The sequence below is a fragment of the Moschus berezovskii genome, chromosome 3, assembly GCF_049115385.1.
Source record: "Moschus berezovskii isolate FMDL1 chromosome 3, NW_MosBer_1.0, whole genome shotgun sequence".
NCBI classification, from domain to species: Eukaryota; Metazoa; Chordata; class Mammalia; order Artiodactyla; family Moschidae; genus Moschus; species Moschus berezovskii.
The window spans coordinates 83,878,868-83,893,254 of record NC_142462.1 but is presented as its reverse complement, the minus strand read 5'-3'; the positions used below and the strand labels follow the sequence as shown (position 1 = coordinate 83,893,254).

At 36.7% G+C, this 14,387-nt stretch overlaps 1 protein-coding gene across 3 annotated transcripts in view; it reads right to left on the bottom strand.

Annotated features, from left to right (window-relative positions):
* Positions 1-6,592: 6,592 nt before the first annotated feature.
* The window catches only part of STEAP2 (STEAP2 metalloreductase), a 31,069-nt gene continuing 23,274 nt past the window's right edge, over positions 6,593-14,387 (bottom strand). The window contains exons 5-6 of one of the 3 annotated variants that reach the window (XM_055421041.2): positions 12,930-13,077; positions 6,633-7,488 (exon numbers count right to left, since the gene is read on the bottom strand). In XM_055421041.2, the coding sequence (XP_055277016.2) occupies positions 7,478-7,488; positions 12,930-13,077 (159 nt within the window). In that variant the 3' untranslated portion in view covers positions 6,633-7,477. Of the gene's footprint in view, positions 13,078-14,387 lie in introns of all 3 variants that reach the window. The other 2 variants (XM_055421040.2, XM_055421039.2) reach the window with 2 other exon arrangements.

Below are 14,387 nucleotides of genomic sequence, written 5' to 3'. Positions count from 1 at the left end.
ACTCTTATCTACACCCTAAACTATGGAGTGGCTAGGTTTGAATGCGTTCCAGAGGGAAGAGGGAGAAGACCTCAGTAGGTAACAGTGGAGTGTTACCTTGGCGGCTTGTGTGTCTCAGTGTTTGTAGTTTGCTCTGGGCCTTCTTAAAACAAGAATGGGCTGGTGGAGGAATGAGGGATGGATGCGGGATGCAGGAATGATGAATGATATAGAATTCTAATATTGGAAGCTGAGCAGTTTATTTCATCCCTAAGAAGTGACCAGTATTACCTACATTCCCTAGCCTTTTTACCTCTTCTGTACTTTAGTGAGCACCAAAGCATTGTCCACAATGCTGGAAGGCTTTCAAGTCAAATCGTTGAATTTAGAGCAAGTTAACCCCTGGAGTTGGTGATGGACAGGGAGGCCTGCCGTGCTGTGATTCATGGGGTCGCAAAGAGTCGGACACAACTGAGCGACTGAACTGAACTGAACCCCTGGAAACTCCATTTTTCTCATAACTTTTTCACTTTTCTCATCAATAGGATTGTTGTGAGAGGACTGAATGAGATGATGGTTTTGTAAAGTGGTGCTTGGCACATAATAAGCAAGATGATCTATATGACATTTCTGGCTCTACAGATAGAAATGGAAAACCTAGATTGGGATTGGCAGCAGTTGATGTGAGTCACAGCCAAAGAAACCAAGTTTCTTTGAAAGAGTACTGCACGCTTCCAGTCCCCGTTTCCTCAATTCTGTTTAAACCCAGTCCTCGGAAACTGCCCTTACTGAGGTTACCACCACTTGTGGTCAAAGACTGTGTACATTTTCATGTCCTCATCTTGGTGTCGGAGAAGGTAATGGCACCCCACTCCAGTACTCTTACGTGGAAAATCCCATGGACGGAGGAGCCTGGTAGGCTGCAGACCATGGGGTCGCTGAGGGTCAGGCACGACTGAGCGACTTCACTTTCACTTTTCACTTTCATGCACTGGAGAAGGAAATGGCAACCCACTCCAGTGTTCTTGCCTGGAGAATCCCAGGGACGGGGGAGCCTGGTGTGCTGCCATCTATGGGGTCGCACAGAGTCGAACACTACTGAAGCGACTTAGCAGCATCAGCATCTTGGTGTATACTTGTCTATAGTATTTTACACTGTTGACCACTCACCCTTTCTTGAAACTCCCTAGCTCCGTTTTCAGCGTTCTTTTTTTTTTTTTTTAATCTTTATAGCTCCTTATTGGTGCTTTTAGAGCTCCTCTCAGGCCTTACACCTAGAGGTGGTTCAGTAGGTCTAAGGTTTCTATTAACCCGAGAAAGTGCAAAGGGTGTGTCAACTGTGTTGTTAACGTAACCTTAATTACTGTGTAAGTATACTACATCAAGAGGAGACTGCAACCACTTGGATAAACAGAGTGGAATCCTGTGAGAATGGCATCAAAGCCTAAGATGGTGGTTGGAAGGCTGATAATCCAATAACTTGCGATCCTCTGTGTGTTCATTCTGGCATCTCAAGATGAGGAAGGATGAAGAGAAGGGATTGCCAAGGAAAATTTTCCACTTAAAGTAGAGCTTACCTAGGAGATGTCAACTGACTTTTGTGATTTAGTACAATAGACTGAAGGTGATGAGTCCATAAACGTCAATGGCCCTGGGAAGTCAAACTCTTCTAACTGGACTTAACTGAAGACATTTTTCTAACAGATGAACAACAGGATTTTTGTTTTATTTTAACCAGGTGTGTTCAGTTCAGTTCAGTTGCTCAGTCGTGTCCAACTCTTTGTGACCCCATGAATCACAGCATGCCAGGGCTCCCTGTCCATCACCAACTCCCGGAGTTCACTCAAACTCATGTCCATCGAGTTGGTGATGCCATCCAGCCATCTCATTCTCTGTCATCCCCGTCTCCTCCTGCCCCCAATCCCTCCCAGCATCAGAGTCTTTTCCAATGAGCCAACTCTTCGCATGAGGTGGCCAAAGTATTGGAGTTTCAGCTTTAGCATCCAGGTATGTACCAACCTATATATTCATTCTGTCCCATATCCAGAGCACTAGGTTCCCATCCTTAATTAGCACAAATCCCACGAACTCCCCCTTTCTAGCACTTAAAAACTTTTGACTTTTCTCCATCAGTAAGTCCATTACTGGGAAGTTAATAGATCTAACTGGAATTTTTTTTTTTGCTTTAATGATTTTTATCTTTTGACAGGTGAGAAACAACCAGAATAGAATCCTCACCCCATGCTCAAGCCATATTGACTGAATTACTTCACTTTTACACAGGTGCCAAACTTTCTCCTGTATTACCTTTGCATCTTTTGTACCCGTTACTGTCCTCCAGTGTCTAACTCCTTATGAAACTCAGTTCATGTGACCTTTTCTAGGAAACCTTCTCTATATACTCTGCTATTTTAGGTGCTGCTTTGTCTGTCATTCTGTTTTTGTACTCTCCAGACATTTAATGGTATTTACTGGCTCAGCAGACTCCCTGCTAGACTGAGATTTTTTAAAACAATGAGAGTTACTTACCCAGGTTTTTACACCCCAAGCCCTCGGCATAATGTCTAGAGAAGTATTTCTCAAAACTTAATGTGCATGAGAATCATCCAGAGAGCTAATTGGAAGACTTCTGAGTCCTATCTCCAGGGTCTGCTTTAGTAAGTTGGGGTAGGGTTCAAGGGTTTGCATGTGCAGTTGAGCCTTGAAGAACACAGGTTTGAACTGCAGGTTCTACTCAATGCAGATTTTTTTCAATAAATACAGACTACAGTCCCACACGATCTGGTGGATTTAAACCATGGATATGGAACCTTGGATACAGAGAGTTAAATGTAATGTTACCCCTGGGTTTTCATCCAAGTCAGGGTCGATGTCCCTAACCCCACATGGTACCCTAACCACCCCCAGCATCCTTAACCCCTGCACTGGAAGCACAGAGTCTTAACCACTGGACTGCCAGGGAAGTCCCACTGATCCTTCTTTAGTATCAATTTTTAAAAACTGTTAAGAACACAAAAGACATTTTTGTGACAGCAGAACACAGAAGGATGTGGGGTTAAAAGGGGACGACCGAGAATTAGATGGCTGGATGGCATCACCGACTCTGTGGACATGAGTTTGAATGAACTCCAGGAGTTGGTGATGGACAGGGAGGCCTGGCGTGCTGTGATTCATGGGGTCATGGAGAGTCGGACACGACTGAGCGACTGAACTGAACTGAACTGAACTGAAATGGTAAATTATTTCAGCAAAAAGATAAATTAATAGTAGAGAAATGTATGAGAGATGACATACATAGAGAATAAAAATACTTCAATCGTAACAATTCAGCAGAATTTAACATTTCTGTTAATTACAAATTATGCTTTCTTAAAAACTGCTGTAGACTTAAAGATTAACTCTAAGTTTTAATAATTTATTGAACTATGCACCACTTTTAAAAGTAACACTGAAAGCTAAATATATTTTTAACTTAAATGTATTATTAGGAAATAAATATTCTTCTGATTTTTTTCTTGATACTTGTTTTCACCCTAATTAACAATATTTAGTAAAATTGTAATTATTCACTAGCATGAATTAATCTAATTAATATTTTAGATTATATATGAATCTGGTAGTCAATAATCTAGTGCCAAATGTTCTAAATGTTCACACAAGTATTATTTCTTTCTGAGAGTAATTTATTTTAAACAGAAAAATTTTATAGCACATGGGAAGTGTGATTATAGTTCCCTGTAGGGGAATTAGGTAACAGAAAACATACATAAAACCTTAAATTTAATCTATTTCAGTGTTTTAAAAAATCTTTCCAGAGTTGTAGAAACAAAGCATAAAAAAGAAACAAAAGTAATGCCTCCTTCAAACAGAATCATTAAATTTGATACTAAGTAATAAGTACATGGAACATAAAAACAAAGTCAACCATTGTTTGGTTGTCAACCATTCTAATGAAGTGTACTAATAATCCAAATTGCAAGTGATTTCTAAATAGGAAGCTGCAAGAGCTATTCATGTTTAGTGGAGCAATGAAATAAATGGTAATAAATGAATTAACTTATAAAGAGCTACTTTTATCTGATCAAAGCTTCAGCTCCATGACATAGTTCCAGTTTATAGTTCCATGAACTGAAAATGTTCTGGAACTTTTAGAACTAAAAGCTATTTATTGTGTTTACATGGTGGGAGGTTATAGTAACCCCAGGAGAGAACTGTCTTTGTTGTGGAGTAGGACTAATCGGACAAGCTTATTCTAGTGACATTAATTACCCAAGTTCTGTACCTAACTTGACTTGTTCTGATTCTATGAACCATGTTTTACTCTCTGAAGGCTGTGGGAACCAATACCGCAAACCGAGTGGCTTACACAACAGAAATTTTATTTCCTCACAGTCTGGAAGCTAGAAGTCCAAGATCAAGGTGTCCAAGATTGGTTTCATTCTGAGGCCTTTCTCCTTGGCTTCTCCCTTTGTCATCACATGGTCTTCCCTCTGTATCTTTATCTACTCTTCTTACTGTTCTTATAAGGACACCAATCATGTTGCATTAGGGCCCACCACTATGACCTCATTTTACCTTAACTACTTCTTTAAAGACCCTTTCTCCAAATGTAGTTATTCTGAGGTACTAGGGGTTAGGACTTCAATGTGAATTTTAGGGGGACATAATTTAGCCTGTAATTGATCCTGACATCCTTTGGACTATAATTCTTGTAAAGAACAGATTGAAGAGTAGAATGTTGCCGGTTTCACCAGCAGGTGAAAACTAAGTAGAATGCTTAGTTGCCGGTTTCTTTGCCTTTAGGACATTGATATTTCTCAATGTCTCCTCTGTCTATGGAATTCTCCAGACAAGAATACTGGAGTGCCTAGACATTCCCTTCTCCAGGGGATCTTCCCAACCCAGAGATCAAACCCACGTCTCTTGCGTTGCAGGCAGATTCTTTACCATCCCCACCAGGGAAGTCCAGGTATTTCTCAGATATTTCTGACTTAACAATCTATCACTGTACTTTCATCAATGTGAATCCATCTCTGGGAGATGTATCCACTCAAGGTTCTCAGCCAATCTGGATTTTGAGTCTGCAAAATCCTGACTTTGTGAAAATCATCATTTCATATTTTATTTTCCATTTGAAGAATCTACAAACAAAATTACTTTGCTAGCCTAGTTTCCCTAGAGTCTTCCACAAATAAACAAGAAATGTTCCCCTTCTGCCAGTTGGTTGGGGGTGGGCACCGTCTCTGCTAAGCAGAAGGAAGGAAAAGATGGAAGCGAGGCAGGCAGTGGAGGAGGATGTACAAATATAGGTGTTACTGAGCTGCCATAGCTTTGGAACAATGGAGTTATAAGTGCTTGGTCTTTTAGGATATTTTCATGGAGGCCTTGTGAATTATTGAACTTTGGAACAGTCCATCTGGGGAAATGAAGGGAGAACTTACCTACTAGCACCCTCTTATGCTGCAACTCTGATCAAAGTTCACCCTTGAAGTAGGGTTGCCAGATTTAAAGGTGAAAACCCATGCAGTGTTTGTAACACTTATTTGATGTACACTTATTTGTTGTTTCTCTGCAATTCAAATTTGATTGAGTGTCCTGTATTTTATCTGAACCCTACTCTCAGGATATTAATACCCACACATTTCCAGGCAGCTGCATGGGGAGCCAGAGCCTCCACAGATCCTGTGCACAGGCATGAAGCTCAGTGTAACAGTGTGGTAGGGGTGATGGTGGCAGTGGCAGCAATAGCAATGACTCCTCTCTGGACCCATAGGGCAGCTCTAACCACTGGCCAGGAGGCAAAATAGGAAGCTGAGATGGTGATGGGGAGGGTGTGGGCAGGAGGATGCAGGCATGGATATGCAGATATCGCTGATAAATAACATTAATTTTCTGTAAAAATGAGGCAAGTCATACTATCTCGTTGGTTTCTGCAGGACTGTGTTTTACCAGACACTAGAAATACAGTTGCCAACAGAGGTCCATATAGTCAAAGCTACAGTTTTTCCAGTAGTCATGTATGGATGTGAGAGTTGGACCATAAAGAAGGCTGAGCGCTAAGAATTGATGCTTTCAAACTGAGAAGACTCTTGAAAGTCCCTTGGACTGCAAGGAGATCAAATCAGTCAATCCTAAAGGAAATCAACCCTGAATATTCATTGGAAGGACTGATGCTGAAGCTGAAGCTCCAGTACTTTGCCCATCAGGGTCATTAAAAAAGACCCCGATGCTGGGAAAGACTAAAGGCAGGAGAAGGGGATGACAGAGGATGAGATGGTTAGATGGCATCACTGACTCAATGGACACAAGTTTGAGCAAACTCCAGGAGATGGTGAAGGATAGGGAAGCCTGGTGTGCTGCAGTCCATGGAGTCACAGAGAGTAGGACATGACTGAGCGACTGAACAACCTCAAAGGAATATAGTAGTAAGACAGAGTTCCTGATAGCAGGAACACTGTGAATATCGCTTGAACACTGTGTTCAGTCCTAGTTTAAAGATACTTAATAAATGCTAGTGAAGTGAAATACTTTTAAGAATACCATCTCATTAGATGGATGTTTTCCTAAATGTCTGCTTTGATAAAAGCAAACAAAACTCCCCCCAAACCCAAAACAATTACATGAATGCTTTCTGGATGCTTCTAAAAAGAAACAGCCAGAAAAGTATAGATGGCTTCCATCAAATACCGGAATGATTATTCAGTAAGAAAGAAAAATCCATTTGTACATAACATTTCAAAAAAGAAATTAAATCACATTAAATAGTATGTTTTTATTTACATATTAATAAGGCAGATCTATGAGAATGATATAAAAACGTGGCATATAATTTGATAACGGTATTTTGGAGATTATGGAGTTTTAGCAAATATCTATTACACAGTTATAAAGAAGACAGTATTTTCTAAGCAGATACAAAATACTCAATGAAAGATAAAGGCAGGAAAATGAGTATAATTAATTAACAATGGAAAATCAGTTCTAATGTGAACTGCACACTATGCTTTAAAAACTTTTAAACATAAGAATTATTGCAATCTAGTATATTCAAACAGTGTTATACAGTATTGTAATAAAGAACTGAAGGCCAGGATGGATTAATTTTGATTCCATATAAAGAAACCCAAATTTACAATGGCTTAAATACAGGAAAAGGCAGTCGAAATAGTGAAGCAGTCAAGACCTTTTTAATTTCTAACATGCCCCCCTTAGGGTTTGGCCTTGGTCTTCTTGGATATTTGCAAGAGTTCCTATTATATTACAGTTCTGGCAGCAAGACAGAGGAATAAGACAAAGGAACACATGCTGCTTTTCTCTGAAGAGACTCTAAGAGTTCACTTATTTGCACCTCTGCATCTCACTGGTCCACACTCAGTCACAGATGAAGACTTAACTGCAAGGACTGTTGAGGAATGTGATGGGCAGCAGCTTCTAAAGTAGGGTAACTAGACACAGGGAGACAATTTCCAGTCCCCCTTCAGACTCAGTATCTGCAAAACTATGAAAGACCTTTGAAGAAAATAAGAGAATCATCCTTGGAGTTGGCAGTTTGGAAATCATTAAAAAAAAAACACCTGTTTGGTCATTTATATTAGCCCATCTAGCCACTGGGAGAATCCAAATAGTCTGCCCTAATTTTGGATGACTGAATGATGTTAATCCAATGATTTGGGAAGTTTAAAAAAAAAATCTGTTCAGTAGTCCTCCCCTTATCCACAGGGGATGCCTCAAGGCCCCCAGTGGATGCCTGAAGCCACTAATAGTACCAAACTCTATATATACTATGTTTTTTTCCCCCCTATACACACATACCTGTGACAGAGTTTAATTTATAAATTAGGCACAGTAAGAGATTACAACAAAATACAAATAATAAAATAGAAAAATTATAACAAAATACTGTAGCAAAAGTTATGTGAATGTAATCTGTCTCTCTCAAAATCTCTTATTGTAAATAATGTCTTTTCCATCTTAACTGAGCACTTGTCACACACTGCTTTCGTAGTATGAAGTGCAATGTAAAACTAGCATGAATTTCTTTTTCCTTCTTCACAATTTCATAGATAGGAGATTCGTTCTTACCATATATCCTAGCAACCTCAGGATACAATTTTTTTCTTATTAAGTCAAAAACTTTCACCATTTCACTTAGAGGGGACACTTTACAACTTCCCTTTGACATATCTGAATTCCTAGAGTCACTACCCTTGTACTCTGGGGCCATTATTAAGTAAAATAAGAATTACATGCACTGCAATACCACAACAGCCAATCTGATAACCACGACAGCTACCAAGTGACTAAGGGAAGGACATACTGAACAGAGGGCGGATTCACATCCTAGGCCAGCTGGAGTGGGAACACCCAAGATCTCACCGTGCTATTCAGAATGGCACACAATTTAAAAGTTATGAACTATTTATTTTTATAATTTTCCATCTAATATTTTCATACCACAGTTGATTGTGAGTAACTAAATCACAGAAAATGAAACCATGGTAGGGGGGACTATGGTGTGTACGTGTATTCAGCTAAACTAAATGCTTTTTGGTAACATATTGAATATTAGCACTTTAGAGGTTTGCTTAAAACAAAACTGAAGAACCTATTTGTTCCTATAAAATTCACTGTTCAAAAGTATGAAAAAATTGTTTCCACTAAAATTATTACAGTTTCATTTAGAGCAATTACATGTACTGAATATGTATCAGAATTTGCTTTAGTGGCTTATGAACAACTGAGCGTGGAGCAGCTCATTTTCATGACAACACATCACAAATATAAATCTTAACACCAGGCTCAGGTTATTATACTATGTGTTACACTACTTTAAGTCATGAACTTACAAAATAATTTCAATGCAACATTTTAGGCTGTTTAAATACTTATTTCAAAACAGAGATTTTATAGACTGACACAGGTTCAGTGTTCATAGTATTTCTAAAGAAATATTTATGAATTACATTGATGGCACTTTGTTTAAAACATCACATAAGAAACTTTAAATTTCACAAATAAAAACTTTTTGGCAGGGGGAACCTCTATGTACAGAATTTTTTATGAAATAGTTTAATGGCAATGTACACCTGTGGCAGATTCATGTCAATGTATGGCAAAACCAATACAATATTGTAAAGTAATTAGCCTCCAATTAAAACAAATAAATTTATATTAAAAATGGCAATTAAAAATAATTACGATTCTATCACATTAATAAGAGATAAACAAAAAAATTGGATATGATATATTCTCAAAATCCTTTTTACACAAATAATTTTCATAATTTCACTGTAAGGATGAATATATGTTAGGCTACAATTAGCAAATTAATTTTGAAAGTAAAATCCCTTAATCAACTCAAAATTATGCTAATTTATAAGAAATTAATCAGGTAGTTTAACATTGGAGCTCATTAACCAATCCCATATGTAGCACAAAATAATTATCTCTGATAAATACCTATAAATATAATTTATTCATACTTTAAAATACTTCAAAATTTAAATAAAAATCTCTACCTGTAGACAATCTAGGCTAATTTCCATATATGCTTTGAAAAATATATGCTAACATGAATATATTCCTATTTAAACATGATTTTAAATATCCTTAATAGAGGAGACATATGAAATCTGCGCATAAAAGCTAGGTAGCATGATTCAGTCTAATAATTAATTTCCTCTTAGGGAAAAAATTAATTATTTTGCATAGGATTAAAACTAGGGCTTCCCATGTGGCTCAGCTGGTAAAGAATCCGCCTGCAATGCGGGAGACCTGGGTTCGATACCTGGGTTGGGAAGATCCCCCGGAGAAGGGAAAGCTACCCACTCCAGTGTTCTGGTCTGGAGAAATCCATGGATGCCATAGTCCATGGAGTCGCAAAGAGTCAGAAATGACTGAGCGACTTTCACTTTCAAAGCTAGATATACTTTCTACATTCTTATAATTTTCTCAGGGACACTTCTCAAAATATAGTTTAGGAAAAACAAGCCTCCTACTTTAAAGCTCCCACTACTTTCTCACATCTAGCAAGAGCAAAATTCAGTCATACTTCTGAGGTCAGAGTAATGATTTCTAAAGAATGATTATGAGAAATGATGATTAAGAAAAGTAATCAAGTAGGAAGTAGTAAAATTAAGCAGTTAAAAGTTATTTAAGTAAAGCAATTAAAAGTCAGCATTTTTCCACTTTTAGAAAAGCTTTTAAACGTTTAGAATTATAATGAACATATTACACTTGGGCTTCTCTGGTGGATCAGTGGTAAAGAATCCACCTGCCAATGTCGGATCCATGGGTCAGAAAGATCCCCTGGAGAAGGAAATAGTAACCCACTCCAGTATTCTTGCCTGGGAAATCTCATGAACAGAGGAGCCTGGTAGGCTACAGTCCATGGAGTTGCAAAGAGTCAGACATGGCTTAGTGACTGAGCATGCACATATTATATTTATTCTAAAACTTCAAAATTATGTCAGCTTTGTAGTACTCAAAAGAAGATACTACCATTTCAAACAACTGTTACATCTTACATACACTTCATCAGCTTCACTTTTTCATATTTTCAAAGGCTCCATTTATCTGTAATAGTGATAGTTTTATCTTATTAGCTAATTAATATATACATGCAACAATATAAATATACTTCAATAGTAATCTAAGTTTTAAAAATATTTCACTGTATTTTCACATTAACTGGTGAAAGCGTGGGCTTAAAGGGAGTGAAACTGAAGGGACAAGAAATTATTACAAATATGTAGTTAATTTCAAAAGTCCACTATATAGTTTATAGGTATTACCTTGAAGTTATCACCCAACTGAATCCCTGCTGAGAACTAACAAGTAAATGATTATCAAGATGGAAAGGCTACAATTAAAATGAAAAGCTCAATTAAAAAGTACAAGTTACTAAAATTCACCAAGAAGAGAACATCAGAGAATCATGAGCAGTTTACCAAACTGACATGATATGGTGGTAGGGAGCGAGCCATTGGTGGGAAAGGTAGCTTCTACTGAGTAAAAGTCCTTTTCTTTTTGGCAGCTAGTTTCAGTAGAACCTTACTGGGTAAGTTTTAAAATGTTAAAATTTCAGGAAGAGGAATACATATCATTGTATCTTGTTTGCAACTTTCTATTTTAATGAAGAAAGAGCAAATAGGGGGGAAAATGTAGGACTTTCTAACCAAAGTATGAAAAAAAATGCAATTTTAATGTGTAATGTCAGCACTGAAAAATTTCATGAATAATTTGTATGATTCTGTGTCTCTAGAGTAGATTCATAATTAACCCACTTATCTAAATATCCTTCACACTTGCAAACTGCTCCCTAATGAATGTCTGAGCAAGCAGGAGGATGTCTCGAGAAGAGAGAAAGAGATGACCAAATCTACAGGGGCTTTTTAAGACTCTGTAGGACCTCCGCTGTTAATTACCACTACAGTCCTATCTCTACTGGAGTCCCTTACTACATAAAGAGGTGTATGGACTGCCATTGATCTCTAGGGTCCTGTCCCAGGCAAGATTCTTTCCGAGGGTAAGTGTGAATTATATCCCCAAGCAAGGATAAATTTACAATTTTATCTTCACATATCTTTTGACACCCATGACACACTGTAAAGAATGTCAGTGCCTTTATACCAAAGAGGAAGCATCTAGATTGGAATGCATGGGAGTGGGTCAGGGGCCATACAACCGAGTGGCTAAAACTGTAGCCTCTGAAATATGATTGCCTGGACTTGAATACTAGCTCTGGCATGACCTTGAGCAAATTACTCAACTTTTCTATCCTCCATCCAGTATCCTTATATGTAAAAATGAGGATAATAACCACCTCTGTCAAGGGGTTGTTGTAAGTACTGTATGGGAAAATATAAGTAAAGTGCTTAGAACCGTGTTTGGCATGTTATAATCCCTTAATGAATGTCAGTAAAATCCTATATCATTCAGAATATGACTGGCTAAGGTGCAACAGCAAAAAACAGCTGATAAACAACTACTTGTATGTAAACTTAATACTTTCCCTCTAACTAAAAATAATTATAAGATTCCCAGGATTGGTATTATATTAGAAAAATCAGTTTTGGAGGCCATATATTACTGTCTTCTCCCTGGTCAGCATATTAATATGCAAATAAAACTGCTCTGCAACAAGATAAAGAATAAAACTTTTCATGAGGTACACATTATCAGTATATATTTCATGTCTACAATGTGTTTTAAATATAATTTCAGGTTCACTTTGTCTCTTTGTGTTTGCTCACAAATCACATTGGTTCAAACCCTATCTTATGAAAGAAATATAGGGAGGTTAACATATACCCTTACCTAGATGATAACCTAATGTGTCCTTTCTGAAAATAATGTATGTTATGCATTTCTATTTCTTAAGCTGAATAATAATTAGAATCTTACTTAAGCTTCAGGAAAAAATATCCATCACATTATATTAAAACTTAAAGTTCTGCTGGTTTGCACAGTTTTTTTTTTAACATTATGTTGTATCTATACTATTAACTACAAATATTTCTGCCTGATTTTGGAATAAAGTTTATTAAAATAACAATAGCATTACAATTGTACAAAACAAAACATACCTATGTTTCAACATAAATTGACTACAGCAATTCATATTGGCAAAATGTGACATTAGGGAAAACAAATTTGAAGAAAATTCTACCATTAATTCAGTTGAGATCTCACTGAACAGGTTTCAGCCCACAGCAGTTTGACAGTGCACTTGCAAGTGAAGATAAAGGAAGTCATAAAAATAATGGCATGAGGAGAACTTCATATAGCAGCAGGGAGCACCATTTATCATCACATTACTGTAACCCTCTCTGGTGAGAGATGAGGAACTGCTCCTCCAATACCTTCTTCCAGAAATTGGCTCTTTTCCCAGCCCTTTTTAATTCTCTTTAGCTTTTGGCTTATACATGGAAGGAGTAAAACAATCTTACCCAGAATTACAATTGAGGGCAAAACAAGAGCAAGAACAAAGTTTGGTGGTGTATAAAACCTGTAGTACTCTTCTTCAAAAGCTCGTTTCCATCCATAAATCAAAACATGGAAAGTACTTATGAGCAAAGCTACATATCCAAGGGTAGACTTGGGACAGGGGAAGAAGAAAAAGAAACAGAATAAGAAGCAAAATTATTCAAACTCATAAATTAATCCATCCAGATACACTATGTTTATATTTTGAAAACACAACTTTATCTTAAATTATTGAGTTACTCTTTGTTATCTACTGAATTAAACAATTTTGATATTTTCCTCTATTTCTTACACATTTATATGCATACTTTGTTTTACACAAATAAGGCCACATTGCATATATTCTAATATTCTGATTATTTATCACATCTCGAACCTTTCCTTATGTCATTAAACATGAAAACATGAGTTTAATTTAAAAGGTATTCTACTTAATGGATGTGCTATAATTTACCTAATCATTTCTTTTTGTTGATCATTTACTGTTTTTTTACCTTCTTCAACTGTTATACAATGTCACTTTAAGCCCTTTTTTATATTTTGGTTTAGTTCCTTAGAATTGATTTCTAATAGTGGGATTACTGGTCAAAACATCTGGCTTTTCCTTAAGGATACTGATAAAAACTGGAAAACTTCTTTTAAAGGTTATCCACATTTCTACAAGTTGTGTATATTTTTTAAAATGTATGTGTGTGTATATATATTATATATACTATATATAATATAGTACATATATATGTAATACATGTACATCTATACACATGTATGTAATTAAATGCTAAAGAGAATTCTCATAGGTATACACACATATAGTTGAATATAAATATGAAAAATCTTATAGTATTAATGTGTAACATAAAAAGCATTTCAAATTGTTTTACTGACCATATTGAATGAGATTATAAGAGTATTTTGTTAAAAAGTTTACAGTTTACAGAAGTTCAGCATTTTGGGTTCCCTTTATTATATTTAACTGCTTATTTGAGAAATGGTATGTTACACAAAATGTAGCACTCTATCAGCATAATAATGTAATGTCTAACTTCACTGGGGAAGGATTAACTCTCCAGCAGAAAATTGTTCTGTTTGCAATTACTCATCTAAATTTATCATGATACTTTGCACCTGTCTAGCACCTTTTATCAGAGTGCCTTCTATTTCTTTTCAGGTGGGATTAAACTAGCAGTTGGGAAAATATTCACATTTTATTTCCCTCAAAAAGGAAAAATTAATTTAGATGAGGGATAGGCCCTTATTCTGAATGAGGTTTTTAGACCACTTAAAAAAAAAAACACAAGCAAATAGGCAAAAAACAAAACCCCAAAACAACCAAAAGTTAGTGTACGACCAGATGCCACTCATCTGCATATTGTGCTATAAACCATTTGGATACAACCAATACAGATTTTATGATAATTTAG